General features: G+C 35.0%; 1 protein-coding gene across 1 annotated transcript in view; it reads left to right on the top strand.

Moving 5' to 3' along the window:
• The window catches only part of NME9 (NME/NM23 family member 9), a 34,602-nt gene that overhangs the window by 6,217 nt on the left and 10,181 nt on the right, over positions 1-18,204 (top strand). The window contains exons 2-6 of the mRNA XM_007493931.3: positions 3,079-3,136; positions 6,664-6,764; positions 13,119-13,190; positions 13,810-13,926; positions 15,333-15,408. Of these exons, the coding sequence (XP_007493993.1) occupies positions 3,079-3,136; positions 6,664-6,764; positions 13,119-13,190; positions 13,810-13,926; positions 15,333-15,408 (424 nt within the window). The remainder of the gene's footprint in view (positions 1-3,078; positions 3,137-6,663; positions 6,765-13,118; positions 13,191-13,809; positions 13,927-15,332; positions 15,409-18,204) is intronic.

The raw sequence follows: 18,204 nt of genomic DNA, 5'->3' as shown, positions 1-18,204 counted from the left end.
AAGATTTTAGTCGGGGGGGGGGGGGGGGGGGGGGGGGGGGGGGGCAGCTGGGTGGCTCAGTGGATTGAGAGCCAGTTTAAAAAAAAAAAAAGAAGAAGATTTGGGTGCAGATATTGAATGCCAGGAAATGCCCAGCAGATTCCACTAGTACTAGGATAACAGTTAAGCTGGGGAAAAGCTAGAAACAATGTTGACATATTTGAAACCAACAGAGGGATGATGGTTTGCAAAGATCTGTATGGAGGAGGATACAAAATAAAAATACTATTCACATACATTAAAGATATAGTTGATGAAGGTATGAGACAAGAACAGAAGGATTCACAAATAATATTCTATATCAGACTACATAATTACAGGCATGCAAGTGGCGGAAAGGTACAGAGAATACAAGGTCCTACTGTGCTCATTATATGTTAACTGAAAAAGTATTTGATTCAGAAGAGGAAATTACTGCCTTGAAGACTCTCCTCCAACACAGTCTTCTATGTACATGTCAACAATAAACCAAGATTCCAAAAAGAATAACTTTATTCAGTGACTCTGATGATCAATATAAGGCATAAAACAGAGAGACCTATGGTCTCTGAAGGAGTTTGCCACTTCTATGGAGAATGTCTGGCACAGAACCCAGTGGTTCTGGAAAAGGATTGGAAATGGAAATGGATTACCCAAAATTGGTAAAGTCCTCCAATATAATTTTCAGATGACATTTCTTAAAATTGAATTTCATCAAGGCTAAGATTATTACAGAGCCATAATCATTCAAAATAATTCAGCCTAACTATGCACATAGGAAAAACGAAATGGATAACAAACACCTCTTGTCTAGACAATAATATGTCATTAAGTGGAAAATCCTAAAACACTGCTCTTTGAATGTAATTAGATCTTAGATACTGCAATTAAAGAATAATTTGGGCTTAGAAATGAGCTAGAGAGGAGAGCACTAGATGGCTATTGGGAAATTGCACAGTACTTTTAATGACACCAAGATTCTTCTTAAAGAAAAGAGAACTTTATCTTTCTAACATTGTTATCTTTTTGGTGATGATATATGGCTATGTATTCAAAGAAAAAAAATTGTGAGTCATCTAAAGGGCACTGGATAGGTGCACAATGAATATGAAATTGTACCAGTGATGAATTTTGTAAGAGAAAGGACTTGGAACAATGGTTTCAAACTTAAAAAGCAATTGGACCGTTACATCCAATTTCCTGCCAGTACTGGGAGGGGGAAGGAAAAGGAGGAAGGCAGATAGGTTCAATCATATCACTTAGAGAAACTTGCATGGAAATTTGTTATTACATGTAATTGGCAAAAAATAAATAAAAGTATTTTAAAAATTAGAAATGAGGCCTCTAATATACATACATACGTATATACATACATATATACATAGCTAGCTAGATATGGATCCTTGCAGGTCACATATCGACTTAGTTTTTATTAACCAGTTTTTTTTTTTAACCATTACCTTCTACCTAGAAACAATACTGTGTATTGATTTCAAGGCAGAAGAGTGGTAAGGACAAGGTAATGGGAAGTAAAATGATTTGCCCAGGGTCACACAGCTAGGAATTGTCAGATTGATTTAGTTTTAAAATGTAATGTCATCTATGGAGTTTCTTTGCATTTTTTTTTTGTTGTTAAATATTTCCAATTATATTTTACTATGGTTTGGGATGTCCTTGGGAGTCATATATGTAGCCCATGGCCTAAAAGAATGTCAGTTCAGAGATATATATTCAAGGAAAAAGAAATGGACTGATCTTATAACAATAGCAAAGGATACTTGCTGGACAGCCACAGGGTCCATTGTTATATATGAAATGTTAATAGTTACTCCAGTAGGTTGGGTAGTCTCCCTGTAGAAGATTTATTGAAAAACCTATGGACAAAAGGCATTCAGGATGAAAAGGCATGACTGTGCAACAATTTGCACTGTCGAAGGGAGTGCTCCAATCGGGGAGATCACAGATCCATCAGAGTGTTTAAGTGTACCTTGGAGATCTATGTCAAAACCCTTTCCATTTATTTACAAGAAAACTTAAGTCCAGAGACTACTTAAGCTAATATTGTTAGGAATCACCAGAAGTAGGGGTTCACTTTGGATCCCTTGCTTCTTTTTGTTTAACCCTTACCATTCATTTTAGAATTGACAATAAGCTTTGGTTTAAGGCAGAAGAGCAGTAAGGGCTAAGCAGTGGGGGTTAAGTGACTTGCCCAGGGACACACAGCTAGGAAGTATCTGAGGCCAGATTTCAATCCAAGACCTTCTGTCTCTAGGCTTGTCTCTCAATCCACTGAGCTGCCTAGCTGCCCCCTGCATTTCTTGTTTCTTAAATCAGTTTTCTTTTCACTTTTATCATATTGTCTACCTCAATAAATTCATGTGATTATGTATATATGTTGTTACTTTAAAAAATAAAGTCATTGCCATCAATAATAGACTCATTGCTATACACCAAGAATAATCTAGGATATTTGGGGGGACCAAAATATTTATTAATAAACATACAAACATACATATATATTTATACTTGTTATAAAGAAATGCTAGTGATTTCAGAACCTTTTGATGCCCAAACTTACAAAATTAAAAAAAAAATTATTGAAGTCTCTTGTATTTTAACAATGCAATTATACTTTCAAAGATAAAGTCATGTTAACATATCTAAGATGATCTTATTATTATGATGGCTGTTACTTTAATAGAAGGCAAGCAGTTACTTCTACAGTTCAGTGACTTTTTGTTTTACCTACTGAGACTTTGTTTCAGAAAATGTAATAATGATTATGTAAGTTATTTTTCTATACATTCTTGCAGATAATGGCCATGTGCTAAGAATATAATTTCTATATTATCCCATTTCATTAACATGACACATTCTTTTGTTGATAGATGATCACGGTTTTGCTCTCTTTATTAGCTGTTGCTCTTTATTTAAAATGCAATTGTCTCATTCTTTATCATTTTAATATTAAACTATTACACACAAAACATTGTCAGAAAGTTTTTTTTTCCTTTCTAATTAGCTGCATTAAAATAGCCACCATTTCTTATTTGGATTCAGGTCAACATCAATAACCAGGAACTTTGGGAGGAAATGCTCAGTTCCAAAGGACTAACAGGTAAGGTCCCAAGTTTAATTTTTCTAATATATTATCTTTAAAAGTTTAATATTTCACCTAAAAATATGGCACTTACATTTGAAGCATTACTTGTTGGGCCAAAGTATACAATGCATCATTTCACATTATCTCAAACCACAAAATACAAGAATAGGTAATTTATTTGATATATGACTGGCAAGGCATTAATCAGTTCTTTTAGTCAGCCCAGCCATCAATTCACTCTAATTATTGGTTTGACTTTTTTTTACGACCCTTAATTCTCTTTACTTCAATTAGTCTACTATTTTGATTGCTATGGGGCTTTCCTAAAATTCAGAAGTCTTTACTCTGGAAAATTAAGAACTGAGTTGTCTAGTTATTCAAATATTATGTTTAATAAAGAGAGATCCCCATGTGTGTTAGTGCAGAGCTATAATCATTGCTACTTAACAGTGTGAAGCTATCAGATTTCATTTTTTGAAACGCTTACATTTTGTCTCAGAATTAATACTCTATATTGGTTCCAAAGTTGAAGAGCAGTAAGGACTAGGCAATGGGGGTTAGATGACTTGCCCAGGGTCACACAGCTAGGGAGTCTCTGAGGCCAGTTTTAACCCAGGACCTCATATCTCTAGGTCGGGCTCTCCATCTATTGAACCATCTAGCTGCTTCCAAGCTATCAGATTTCTTTTTTTAACTTTATTTTGTTTTAATAACAAATTTCCAAATAAGTTTCCAAAGTTATAGGATTCATGTTGTCTCCCTCCTTTCCTCCCCCCTCCAGATTTCTTAAGCTTATGAAAGTTCCAAAATGCAGGGGACTAAGTCTAGTGGCATTTGCATTAAGTTTAACACTAATGTTGTGAGTCCTCCTGAAGGTGGAAAGCTGGAACCAGGTGGTCTAAAGAGGAGCAAACTGGACCAGGACAGAAAATGAAGCAGGTCAAAGCTCCTGTGCCAATCAAAATGGGATCAGGTCTGTGAGAAGTTTTTGCACTTCCAGCCTGGATAAAATAACTAGACCTAGTCTTTAAAAATAAAAAAGTTATCATATGGATCACGAATTTTCAGAGGATTGTGGTATAATATTATTTACTTTTATATAAATCATACTTAATTTTATCTTTATTAATGATTGGTGGGACTTTTAGTTCCAAAGTAACATCATGATGAACATATAGAAAAGGAAGCAGTGATCACAGAGCCATTTTGGTTTGATCAAGGAAAGGTTATGCCAGCCTAACCTTATTTCCTTTTTGGCAGGATTATTGTAAGATACAGTTTTGACAGAAGACATTTTCATATTTGCATCTATAGACACATATGTAGCTTGTATAATACCATATATATATATATATATATATATATATATATATATATATATATATATATAACTGCTGCTGGCAGAAGTTAAGGTTAAAATAGATTGCTAATACATTAGATAATAGAGCCAGAATCTAGAAAGATCCAAAAAGGAAGACATAGTAGGCCATAGGCAAAAATGTAATAAGATAAAATTTGATGAAGATAAAAGTAAAATCTTAAACTTGTTGAAGTTAACTTAAATATTTTTAATGAACAAACTAAAAAAGGAGTTTATTTCATTCAAAATCTTTGCATTTATGTAATAATAATAGGTATCATTTACACAATTCTCGAAGGTTTGGAAAATTTGCATATATTAACTCATTTGATTCTCATAATAATGCTGTTAGGTAGGTTCTAGTTTTATTTTCATTTTAAAGATGAGGAAATAAGTCTAGAGAAGTAAAGTGCTTTGCCCAGGGCTATACAGTTAGTAAGGGTAGAGAGCAGCATTTGAATTGAAATCTTCCTAATTCTAAGTCCTATGGTCTAGACACATAGCTACCTTAAGTATTTGGAGGTTTGTAGCTTTTTAAGGTTGTCGAGTTTGTGATAAATATTTATTTTTTTAAATTTATAACCAATCACATGTAATAACAAATTTTCACACAAATTTTACTAAGTAATATGATCAAACTTATCACCCTCCTTCCTTCACTTCCCCTTCCCAGTGTTGGCAGTCAGTTCAGTCTAGATTATTCATGCATTATCATGCAAAACATATTTCCATATTGTTCATTTTTATAAATAAGTAATCTTATAGAACCAAAACCCCCAAATGTAAACCCAAATAAACAATTGAAAAATTGTATGTTTTCATCTACATTCTGACCCCAACGGTTCATTTTCTGGAGGTAGAAAGTATTCTTTGTCATAAATCCTTCTGAATAATGTGAATCTTAAAAACTGCTCAGAATGTACCTTAGAAGATTTGGTTAAGTTTTTTCCCTATTGTAACAATGGAGGTACTTGATCAGGAATGTATTGAGAACTTTTAAAATTACTGCACCCTACTCAGACAGTGCCTTAGGGGAAGATAAAGTTGCAAACTCCTGATTGAACAATGGAAAGTCCCTAACTCATAGTAAAGCTAGAACCTTAAGCTAGGTCTATTTTTATATCAACACAAAAAGATGCTAAATACCTATAAAGGTTAAATTAATCACTAAAAGATCAAGCAACTTACAAAAGGCAAGCTTAACAAAAGAGTATGAAGGACTCAGTAGATTTTATCTAACCAGAGAAGGTGAGAACAAAAGAAAGATGTGAACTAAGAATGGGCAGTCCTGGGAAAAAGCACCTACTGTGATTGGTAGAAGTGAAAATTTAGGGGAGGTGACACAAGAGAAAATTTCTTTAAAAGGAAGGGGAGTTCGAAATTGAGGGTAGTTGGAGTTTTAGTTAAGTTGGAGTTCGGAGTAGTTGGAGTTCAGAGTTAAAGTGAGGACTGGAGCTTGCTTGGAGATGATCTTGTGGTGAGTGATAAAGACTGACTTGCTCTCCCTTAGGCTCAGGCCTAGGCCATTTTGGCCTTCGTCCTTACGCCCTTTTCTACTGCTTAGCTATTCTCTCTCTCTCTCTCTCTCTCTCTCTCTCTCTCTCTCTCTCTCCCCTTAATTCCTTCATTTATATTAATTAAAATCGCCATAAATCCCAGCTGACTTGGGTATTTTTCATATTTGGGAATTTCCCATGGTGACCACTTATTTTTTATTTTAAGTCAAGACACTAAAAACTATCCTTTACAGTTTGGCCAAAACCTTTACAGAGTTTGGCATTTACAGTTTTTAACATTTATAGTCTTGGCAACCACATTTGGTGGTTACAATAGTCTTAGATCATTGTTTTGCCAATAATAGCTACGTCTATGTGATAAATATTTTTCATAAAAATAATTTATATTCAAAGTTAGAACTTTAAAATTTATAATGAAAGAAATCTATTTTCATTCTCATTCACATGAAATTCAATTATACACATCTACCTGTGTATATACATTCACACAAATATATGGTATAGTTAATCACTAAATACTCTTTAATAAGTTAAATAAAACATAGAAGATATCCTCATTTTAGAATTTTATATTATAGAGACAAGGATATAGTATCCATATATTGCTGCTTGACATTTCATATTGTTTTCTGCTTGTGACATTTTGGACACATTTTACTACATAGTGGTTGATGTCTACCAAAGCTGGTGTGGACCCTGCAAACCTGTGGTCAATCTCTTCAGGAAAATAAAACTTGAAGTTGGAAATGGTCTTCATTTTGCCACGGTAAGATTTTATTTCAGGAAATGTTCAACATGAGAAAAAGACAGAATAATGAGGGATAAAGTATAAGAAGGAAACATTTGCCCATAAAACAGTTTTAAAATTTCATTTTCAAATTGATATTGACTCTATTGGTAGAAAAATTTCCTTACTTAGAATTTCCTATACAAATTAAAGCCCACATCTAGATGCTCTCCAAAATTATTGTGATATTTTCACTTATCTAGATTTAGGGGCATTTTCTCAATTATAGAGATGAATATCCATTTAGAGTGTCTCTTCCAAGTGAACATAAGTTCTTTAAGTGCTCGCAAAGAGTCACACCACACTGTCGGCTAGAGTAGCTTAAAATTTGGAGTAGTATTTCATTAAATAAAGATATTCACTTGGATTCTTAATTTTATTCTCCAAGATGACATTATTAACTGTAAGGGGCAAAAGGAATTGACTGGTCAAGAAAGGGTTGGGCCCCAGATTTCCACTTCAGAGCATGTATAGATATTCTTTAAGCTAGATCTTCATTGTCCAAACACTATTTCTCTAATGCCTAGAGGTATCTTAGTCAGTGAACTCAACTTTGAACTTTTGGGAGAATTAAAAGAGAGGCTCTTTTAATTTTAAATTTCATTAAGGACCTACTACATGTGAGGCACTGTGCTAGGTGAGAGAGACACAAAGACAAAAATGAAAGTTTTCATTCTACTAGGAGAATAGAACAAATATTTATTGTTGTTCAGTTGTGTCCAACTTTATGTGACCCAGTCAACCTTGTCCATGGGGTTTTCTTGACAAAGAAACTGGAGTTGTTTGCCATTTCTTTTTCCAGTATGACCCCATTTTACTGACATGGCAATTGAGGCAAATAAGGGTTAAGTAACTTGCGCAGGGTCACACAGCTAGTAAGTGTCTAAGTCTGAATTTGAACCTAGATCTTCCTGATGCTACGCTTGGGGCTTTATCCATTACACCATCTAGCTGCCCCATAGAATAAGTGTATTGGATAAGATAATTTGAGAGAAAGATAGCAATCAAGGAGGTGAGGATCAGAAAGGACCTCATAGACAAGATGGCACTGAGAAAAGACTTGAAGGAAGATAGGGATGCTGGAAATGTGAGATGACAAAAGAGTACACTCCAGGTAAGTAGGATGACTTGTACAAATGTATGGAGATGAGAGCTGGAATATTCTTTGGGGGGAATAGCTACTGATTTATTTTGGTTGAAATGACGAGTACACAAAACAAGAGAATATAAAATAATGCTGAAGAGGTAGGTTGGAGCCAGATTGTGGAGGGTCTTAAATGGCCAACTAGGGATTCATTTTATTCTGGAGGCAATGGGTGTTTGTGCAGGAGAGGGATATGGGTATACCTAGGACTTGGAAAGATTGTTTTGGCTATTGTGTGGAAAATAGATTAATGCAGGGAGTGACTATAGCCAGGGAAAGCAATTAATAGGCTTTTATAATAGCCTAGGTAAGAATTTCTAGGTATTTGGTAGTGAAAGACAGGAGAAATACTATATGATAAGATGTCAGGCTTTGGTTATTCATATGGTTTATTGATGAGTGAATTAGTACAAGAAAATTTCCTTTAATGCATATCTAATCTCAGTATGGATACTTACTCCACCAGTGTTGATTACAAACCAACCCACCTTCTCTTCTTGTCTTTCTGTCAACCCTCCATTGAGTTTTCTCAAGGTGCTGGAGAAATTCATCTGATTTTTAAAAAACTTCATATCAGTGCTGCTGTTGGAATAGCCATCTGGTGCTCCTCAGTGTTACCACATGATTATTTCACCTATTTTCTTCTGGTCCCTAACATCTTTGATGTTCTTTTTTCCAAAATATCTTATGTGCAAATAATTGTTTATAACATACTCAGTCCTATTTATTATATTGACCATTTTAATATGTCTTGGATATCAAATAAGAAAAGAATGATAAAAAGATTTTTTTATTAGATCACTTCCCTTCTTATCCTAGGTGCATTAGCTTTCTGCAGAAATATACTTTATAGCAATTCTTTTTATGATAATGAAGTATTGGAAACAAAGTAAATGTCCATTCATTAGGGAATGGTTAAATAAATAGTGGTACTTGAATATAATGGAATATTACTGTGCTGTAAAAAATTATGCTGTAAGTGATGAATCCAGAGAATCATGAAATTATCTACATGAGCTGAGGAAGAATGAAGTTAGCAGAGCCAAAATAAAAATACACTCCACAATAACTACAATAATCTTTATGGAAATAGCTACCTATAATTTTTTTAAATGAATGTAACAAAATGGAAAAGATTAAGAATGACTTGAATGATATATAAGAATATTCATAGCTGCGCTCTTTGTGGTGGCAAAATTTGGAAAATGAGGGGATGCCCTTCTATTGGGGAATGGCTGAACAAATTGTGGTATATGTTGGTGATGGAATACTATTGTGCTCAAATGAATAATAAAGTGGAGGAATTCCATGGAGACTGGAACAACCTCCAGAAAGTGATGCAGAGCGAGAGGAGCAGAACCAGGAGAACAATATGCACAGAGACTGATATACTGTGGTACAATTGAATGTAATGGACTCCTCCATTAGTGGCGGTGTAATGTCCCTGAACAACCTGGAGGGATCTAGGAGAAAAAACACTATCCACTTTCAGAGGAAAAACTGTGAGAGGAAAAAGACCAAAGAAAAACAACTGCTTAATGACGTGGGTCGAGGGGACATGATTGGGGATGTAGACTCTAAATGATCATCTTAGTGCAAACATCAACAGCCTGGAAATAGGTTCTGATCAAGGACACATGCAAGAATGACTTGAATGAAGAGATATGAGGACAAACTCAACCCACCCTTTTGATGATATGAAAAGCCTACAGGTATTACACAATATACACATTTTCAGCCTTCTTCAATGTATTCATTAGTTGTATTGATTTATTTTCCTCTTATTTTGTCTTTAAAAATTACTATTTGGCATATGGAATGGTTCTCTAAAAGAAGGAGAAATGAAGCTGGGGATAACTATAGAAAATAGAAGATAATCAATAATAACTAATTTTTTAAAGTATATAATAAATTTGACATGTAAGTTCCAATAGTCTAACTTTCTTTCTCCTCTCTTATAGTTTATTCTGATTTTATTAATCTACATTCCTTCCTTTCTTCCTACCTTCTTCTCTCCCTTCCTCTCTTTCTCTTTCATCTTTCATCACTTGCCATTATAAATGTTCACAACCCCATAATCCCCCTTCTCCTACCACCAGAGATATCCTCTCCTATAATAAATAATATAGTTTTATAAAAGAGAAAGATTGTAAATATGCACTGCATTGATTAAAGTTTTAAAACCTGGATTTGAGTCATCATATAAGGAACAAGATGGAGTAGACATTTCATTTTCTCTTGATCCCACAATCTCTCAAAATTCTCTAAAACTGAAATGATGGAACAAAAATAAAGCAACTTTAGGTCTCCATGGTTTAGGACAATCTAGAATCCAAAAGAAGAGGGGGGAAAATCCCAAACCTATGTAATGACTCTTAATGACTTTGAGCTCATTTACCACTCTTTTCCTACCTATCACACTACCAGCATTGCACTAGCAGGCCCAAGGACACAACATGGACTTATAATAAAACCCACCACTACATGCCAGCCCCTGCTTCCTTTTTCTGGTATTGTGGAGACTCCCGCTCTAGTCTGTGGGAGCTTACTTGGACCTCAAGAATAAGCTTGGCTGCAGCCCTTCAGAAGCAAAAGGCTGACAGGAGCTTCTAGTTGGGGCCACTCCTGATCATCTAAAATTCAGTCAGAGTAGAAACCTAGGCTGGTGAACTGTAAATTGCCCAGTAAGGAAAGAAATTGAGATGTCTGGGGATACAGACCCCCCAAGAAAATCACAATCAGAAGGAAGAGAATCAGAAAGTGAGTGAAAGGGAAAATAACGGGTGGGATGAAAGATTGGAATTTACAAAGATTTCAGCAAGAAGGAAATTCAAAGGTCTTGAACATGAGTTGATAAACCAATAGGAAAAACATTAATAAAGGAAAAATGACTCTAGTAAATTAGTTCAGTCATCAATGAATACTTATTGCAGAACAAAGAAAAGTGATCCAACACTTCGTGAGAAAGAGGACCCTCCAGAGGGTCCTCTAGAATTTGAGACGAATGTAGAAGTACAACATACTCTTCCTGTGTGGTTTAAAAGAGAAACGAGAATTGTGAGAGCAGAATTTATGCCCTGCACAGCAAAAATAATAAACAGAATAGAAAAAGACTAAAATCTGCAGTGGCAAGCTTCACCAAATAAACAAGAGAAAACATAGACTGGGAATGTAAATACATAGGCATGAAGGACAATCTAGAATATGATATAACTACTTTGACACTTGTATAACTATTTGGGATGATTGTAGGTTCAAGGGTGGTATTATGGGTAATCTGGTTGGGAAGGGTGTACCAGCCCAGAGCAGGCAGAGCCAGACCCTGAGCTAATAAACACAAACACTATATAATAACAGGACAGTTTGGGTTTAATAACTAAGGGGAAGGTGAAAAGGGGTTTAGGATATCTAAACTAAAGAACATAAATAAACCTCCCTCCAAAACAAGCTGGTAGCTTCAGAGAGACCATGGTGTCTGCACTCTCAGTTAGCTCTCTACCTAAAAGTTCCAGTTCCTAAAATAAACTGCACTTCACTAACCCTAATCCCCCCCTTAGATACTGATAGAGATACTAAGGTTGGAAGGTAAGCAGGAACAGGGCTGAAAGAATAGCCTCATTGACAGATGGCTTCAAGTGTCACAAGCAGCTCTGCAGAAATATCTCAGTAAGTCCACAGGCTACAAGGGTTCAGGTATGGTATGATTGGTATGATGGATCAACAGGAAAGCCACAGGAGAGAGAATAGCTAGTTCACTAGGTCCACCCTAGGAGACTAGACAAAAACTCAACCTCCAACCTCACTGTCTGTTAGGAGAAGACAGTCATCTTGCTTCCCTAGAATTCTAGAATCTTCCTGCTTCTGCCTTTGTAGCAGCCCCTCCCGCTCATTTCCTTATAACCAAAAGATGCAAAAAATGATAACATTAAAAGAAAATATACTCTTTATGTAAGCAAAATATTGATCTTGAAGGCAACATGTAGAGAGACAATCCAAGCATCATAGGTCTCCTAGAAGAACACAAGAAGATGAATACCCCTAACATCATTATGAAGAAAAGACTAGAAAAGAGCTGCTTAAAACTCCTAAACAAAGAAAATGAAATTCTAGTTAAAAGAATTCACAGATCACCTCAAGGGAAAAAAAAGCAAAGGCTGCAAACTTTAAGACAAACAATTTAACCCAGAAACAAATTCTGCAAGCAATCAAGACAAAGACTTTCAAATACAAAGGCAATGATCAGAGTTCTGAAGCCTTTCAAAGTTGTTTTTCTTTATGATGTAGTTTTAGAAAGTATTTTCCTAATTATCCTGAAGTCCCTCTACCTCAGTTCATACCAGTCTTCCCAGGGTTCCCTCTGTTATGTTTGTATGCTATGATTTGATACAGCAAATATTGCTGCTATTGGTATTTCTGCTTATTTATGGGTCTTTTACTTCTTTCTGTTCTTCTATGGGGCTATAACTAAGAAGTGTTATCACTAAATCAAAAGAGATAAGCAATTTAGTAAGTACTTGGATAAAGTTCCAAATTGTTCTCCAGAATGAGTAGAACAATTCATAGCTCCACTAACAGTGTATTAGTGTGTCTGTCTCCTGCAGCCCCTCCTTTTTTTCTTTCTTTGTCATCTTTGGGAATTTGATGACTAGAAAGTGGAATCTCAAGGTTGCTTTAATTTGTATTTCTCTTAGTAGTAAGTTGGAATTTCTTCATATGGTGCCTGAAAGCTTACATTTCTTCTTCTTTTTTTTTTTTTTTGAGAACAGCCTGTTCATATATTTTGGCCATTTGTATATTGGAAAATGGGTCTTATTCTGGCATATTTGAATCAATTTTCTATATATCTTGAATATTAAATCTTTACCAGATGTTACTGCAAAAATCTTTTCCTAGTTAACTGTTTCCCTTCGAATTATAACTGCATTTATTTGACTTGTGCAAAAAATAGTTAGCATTTTCAAAAGCTAGAGGTCAAATAGAATGAGGATTAAGTGAATGCCATTGTATTTAACATTTGAAATATTAACTGGTTTGAAACTTCAAAAAAGTGAAAATTTGGTCATTTTATTATCAATAGTAGGATGTATAATAATTTAGTGTAGCTTTCTAATTGTTGGCTGATTTTGGCTGTTCTATACTTGAACTATAAAGTGTATCTGAGACACTGCATTTTGCTTTTTTAAATTTAGGCAGAAGCAGATCGTCTTGATATTTTGGAAAAATACCGAGGAAAGTGTGAACCTACCTTTCTTTTTTATGCAGTGAGTACTTTTTTTTTTTAAGCTAGAATCAGATTTGTATGTAATTAGAAATGTTCAGATTAAAAAAAAGACATAATTCATTTTGCACATACTTTGGAGAAGAGTCACACTTTTATGCTCTAGCTGTATAACACCAAAATAAATGATTAAAAATGAAGGCTTGGTCAAATGGTTGATAAACTTCTACACACACAATGGAAAAACACTATGAGATAGCCTTTTTCATGGGGCTGATTTAAAAGATAAAATAAATAATTCATAGCTCTTTACAAATTGTAAAATGTACACTGATCTAAATCATTATTGAGGGGGAAGAGTAATTTTAAAGCATGAAGTAAGTATGGATGAGAGTGCCTTCGTGTATAGAACTCAGAGCAACGCGAAGCTGATTGGTTCCCATGGGGCTGAGTGGCATTTGAGGGCACTGAAGATAAAGGAAGCACCAAAGAAAAAATCTCTTAAATTTCATGATTTATCCCAGGGTTGTTTCCTATTTTAACACATTGTCGTATTCAAAGTCATCTGCATTACCAGTTAAAATTGGCTACTGAAAATATATAATGAAAATAATCCCCCAGTGATTCAATTTTTCAACTGATAATTTTACCATCTATTCTAGGGTGGAGAATTGGTGGCTGTGGTAAGAGGAGCAAATGGACCGTTACTGCACAAAACTATTCTAGATCAGATGGAGGCAGAGAATAAGGTTTTGGAGCAAGGCATTGAACGGAAAGTGGTAATTGGAGGATCTTAACTTCTGAAACTTTAAACTCTAAATGTCTACTGTGTACTAGTATACTCTAACACACTGGTCTCCTTTTCTAATATTCTTATAGCTATTAATAGGAAAATTCCATGCAGTTCAGTTATTCAGAATAATTAAGCTTTTCCAATTTGAATAAGAGTCCATGACTTTCTCTGAGATAGGGTTTCTTGCATTATACCAAAGCACCAAGTCCTTTTGGCATGAAGTCATATGTTTCCCCAGCAGTATCCTGGGTACAGACCTAGCACTCCATGACGTATGCTGTAGCCAGAATAGACCAAGAGGGATTCCAGTTTACCTCCCAGGACATATATTCCCTTCATCCTTAATTCAACAAAATTGTATTCATCAATTAGAATGGATATCATTTAGTTCCCTTCAATTCAGTATCACCTCAACTCTCTTTCCTCAATCACTTCCTAGAACACTTGTTAAATATAGAATGGAATACAAAGTTATAGAACTAAGCAGCTATAAGAGCAAGCCTCCTAAATGTTTATATATGTTCAACAAAGCATGAAATGAAGATGTATGACATGATAAAAAATTTTTTGGTAGACCCATAGAACCCTAGGCTTAATTTCCATGTTGTTCAAGTGTCTAGTCAATCCAACTGAAAGAGAATTTCCTTTCATTTAGAAATTGTATCCTTCCACTCTTAGAAATAACAAGCATTTTTGATAAGTTAAACTTATGATGATTTATAAATAAGAAAGCATATAGCTATTGATGACATTTGCGAAAACAGAACAAATATTACCCTAAAATTGCACATTGAGTTTAAAAAGTATTTGATTATTATACTATTTTATGGAATAAGTTGAAATCAAATATAGCATTCAAATTTTTTATTCCAAAAAAGGAAATAGTTATTTGCCCTGACAAAAATACCACAATATCCAGAAGGAAACTTGAATTCCAACTGTGCCCCAAATTCTAAAAATCCAGAAGGAATATCACCTATTACTTTATTACCTCCTGCCATATGTAGCCACCAGCTTAATTTTTGTCTGTAAATTTAAAATTATTTTCTTTCAGAATACTCCTTATATTGTGAACTTTTTATTTCTGTCCTTGTTTTTTTCTTATAATATTATTGATTCATTTTCCCCTATTACCTAAAAAAAAGATACTAGACCACATCTAAGATATTAATGATTTACCTTTGTTCCCCCCCCCCCCCATTACTAGTTAGTAAAAAGCAAGGTTTTAAAGCTCACAAGAAACCTGAAACTCAAATTTTAGGTTGTACAACCTATATTTTCTTTTCCTTAGAATAAGACTTGGGAGAGGGATTAACTTCTTTGTGTGTTTACTAGATGGAGGATTTAATATGGTTTATTTGACCACTTGCCTTAATAAAATATGTATATTAGATTAAAGATGCAGCTCTCTCCATTGAAGAAGAAAGGATTTCACAAGACCAAGAATATGGAGAGGAAGATGAAGTGGGTAAGTAGAATTCAATTCCAATAGGACTAATAGAAATTGAGAGAGAAAAAAATTATATTAAAGGAAATAATATAAAATAACTGGCTACATCTCCCCCTCAAGGTCCCAAGGAACCCTTGAAGGGCAATAGGATTCTTATGCAATAGGATCAAGTGCCCATTTTGGTGTGGTGGCAATGTCAAGTGCCAGTGATAAGTGTCCTAATATCATTCACTAGTGATTCACACTATAAGTCTAACTAATTAATATCAATCAGCCTTTACAAAGAGATATTTACTGAAAAGCTATAATAAGAACTAAAGTACAAAAACATCTTTGCTGTTACTCAGTCATTTTTCAATGCTCTTTGTGACTCCGTTTGGGGCTTTAAAAAAACCAAACCCTTACCTTCTGTCTTAGAATCAATACTGTATATTGGTTCTGAGGCATATGAGCAATAAGGACTAGATAGTGGGGGTCACACAGCTAGTAGGTCAGATTTGAACCCAGGACCTCCCATCTCCAGGCCTGGCTCTCAATCCATTGAGCCACCTAGCTTCTTCCCTTTGGGGATTTTCTTGGCAGAGATATTCTAGTGGTTGGCCATGCTGCCTTCTCCTCATTTGACAGATGAAGAAACAAAGATAGACAGGGTTAAATGACTTTCCCAGAGTCACATAGATAAGATGTGTCTGAGATAAGGTTTGATTTCAGAAAGTTATCTTCCTGTCTCCAGCACTCTAATCCCCTCCCCCAAACCAGGTCAACTCTTCCCTCCACATACCTTGGTCCCTGGAAAGAGTGGGCTCAAACTTAAAGAAGTTACTACACATCCTTTACCCCACAAATTTCATTTCTAGATGCATCATAGTCATTGGATAAGTCATTCCCTTATTTCACAATGTGGTGTTTCAGCTGCTGGGTTGATACATTGTTGGGCTGGGTCAAAGAATTCACTAGCATGGTGGCTATAGCTACTGGAAAATTCTTCCATTTTTTCTAACCTTTCAAAACTAAAAAGGTAATTCTACCTTCAATTCTACTTTTCCTAAGCACAGGAAAGAAGAGACACAATAGAGTTGAAAGAAACATAGGCACCACATATTTCAAACCACATAGCATCCTGATGGGGAGGACTTTCCTACCAGGAGATGGCAATGTTTGCCTCACTCATAACTGGGGAAGAAAGCTATCAATTTTTATTGATTCTAGATGTCCCTTTTCACATAGGGCACCCTTTATTTTAACTGATCTCTTTGGCAAATTCCTTTGGGTCCTTATACCAAAGAGTAACTTAAGGTTTCTACAATGGATTCCTGTCATGACTAGGACAATCCAAATGTAATTCTGTCCTAATTTATAATGGGAAAATAATTCCAGTTCCAGACCAGAAAAGCAGGATTAGATGATCCTTGAACAAGTGTGAGGCTCTCAAGAAAAAGAATCAAGGACTTGGGGTTTCTAGGCCAGCAAGCAAACTAAGTCCCATGCAATTCATCACAACCTCAGACAAACTCATGTCACAAATAAGACAATCTAGGACTACTTAAAAGGAAAAAGGAGGAAATGAGCATCAGTTCAGTGACTATTGGTCAGGAATTAGAATTTTGGAGATAGTATGAGGTTATAGTAATATAACAGTTATTAATACATAAGCATTCAAATAAACAAAAGTACAAAGAAACGTTTTTTAAGTTTTTAAGGAAATTGAAAAACTGTGTACTTTTAGCTAAAAACAAAGAAAAAAATTTTCTAGTGAATTATGAAAATAGAAGATTCAAGAAATAAAGTCTGGGATAGAGAATCTTTCCAGTGGTTCCTTCATTCAACAGTTAAAGAAATAGAGAGCTGAACTATGAGTCAAGAAGACCTAGATTCAAGTACAGCCTTTGATATACTCTGGCCATGTGTTCCTTGCCAAGTCACTTAAATTTTGTGCCCAGGCCAATTTTCTAAAGTTAAAAAGTCACAGAAAAGGTAGAATTTCCTTACTAGGGAATTTCTTCTGTCAGTGAAAGTATAGGTATAATACCTATCCCTTGGAAGTGAAAGACTATTTAGGTTAGCTTGTAAGAAGGAGAGAGTACAATTTAGTAAAGATCAGAAAAGTGAGTCACGATTGAAAGAGAAAGATAACCCAAGTCAAAGGGTTGAATAAAATGAACACAGAGTTTGCAAGTGTATGAATTATTTTGCTTATATAGTAAAGATCCTGGATTTCTGGAACTATTCATTCTAATTCTTGCTTTTCCACTCAACTTCTGTGGGATCCTGGAAAAATTACTATATTTCCTGACTATTTTTCCATATTTGTAAAATAAAAGTGACTAAAGACAGTATTCCATGTGGAAAAGACTTATGCTTATTAGCAGGCTATAAGCTTAACAGTAACCAGTGGCATAGAAACCCAAACCCAAACCAGATTAAATGATTGCAATAGTAGGTAGCATAAGCCGAAAAAAGCAAATTGGGTCAGTGGCTTAATTGACAGGCATAGTATCCAGAAAAGAGAAGTCATAGTCCTACTTACTATATGCTGCCCTATCCTGATTTTATCAACAATATTGTGTTTGGTACTGAGCATCATATTTTAAGGAAGATACTGACAAACAGCTGTGTCGAGAGGAAGGTGAGGAGGATGGTAAGGAGGATTCCTGGAAAGAAGATGGTGAAATGTTGTTTGCTCTGAGAGAATGTAAGGCCGTTGAGGGTAAAGACGATTTCGTTATGGTCTTTTTATCCCCAGAACCCAGCTCAGGACTCCAAATATAGTAGGTATTTAACAAATGATAACTGATTGATTGGCTCCATTTGAGT

This window comes from Monodelphis domestica, chromosome 4 (genome assembly GCF_027887165.1).
Source record: "Monodelphis domestica isolate mMonDom1 chromosome 4, mMonDom1.pri, whole genome shotgun sequence".
Classification (NCBI taxonomy): Eukaryota; Metazoa; Chordata; class Mammalia; order Didelphimorphia; family Didelphidae; genus Monodelphis; species Monodelphis domestica.
The sequence above is the reverse complement of the archived record's forward strand: the minus strand, read 5'-3'. Positions and strand labels throughout refer to the sequence as shown.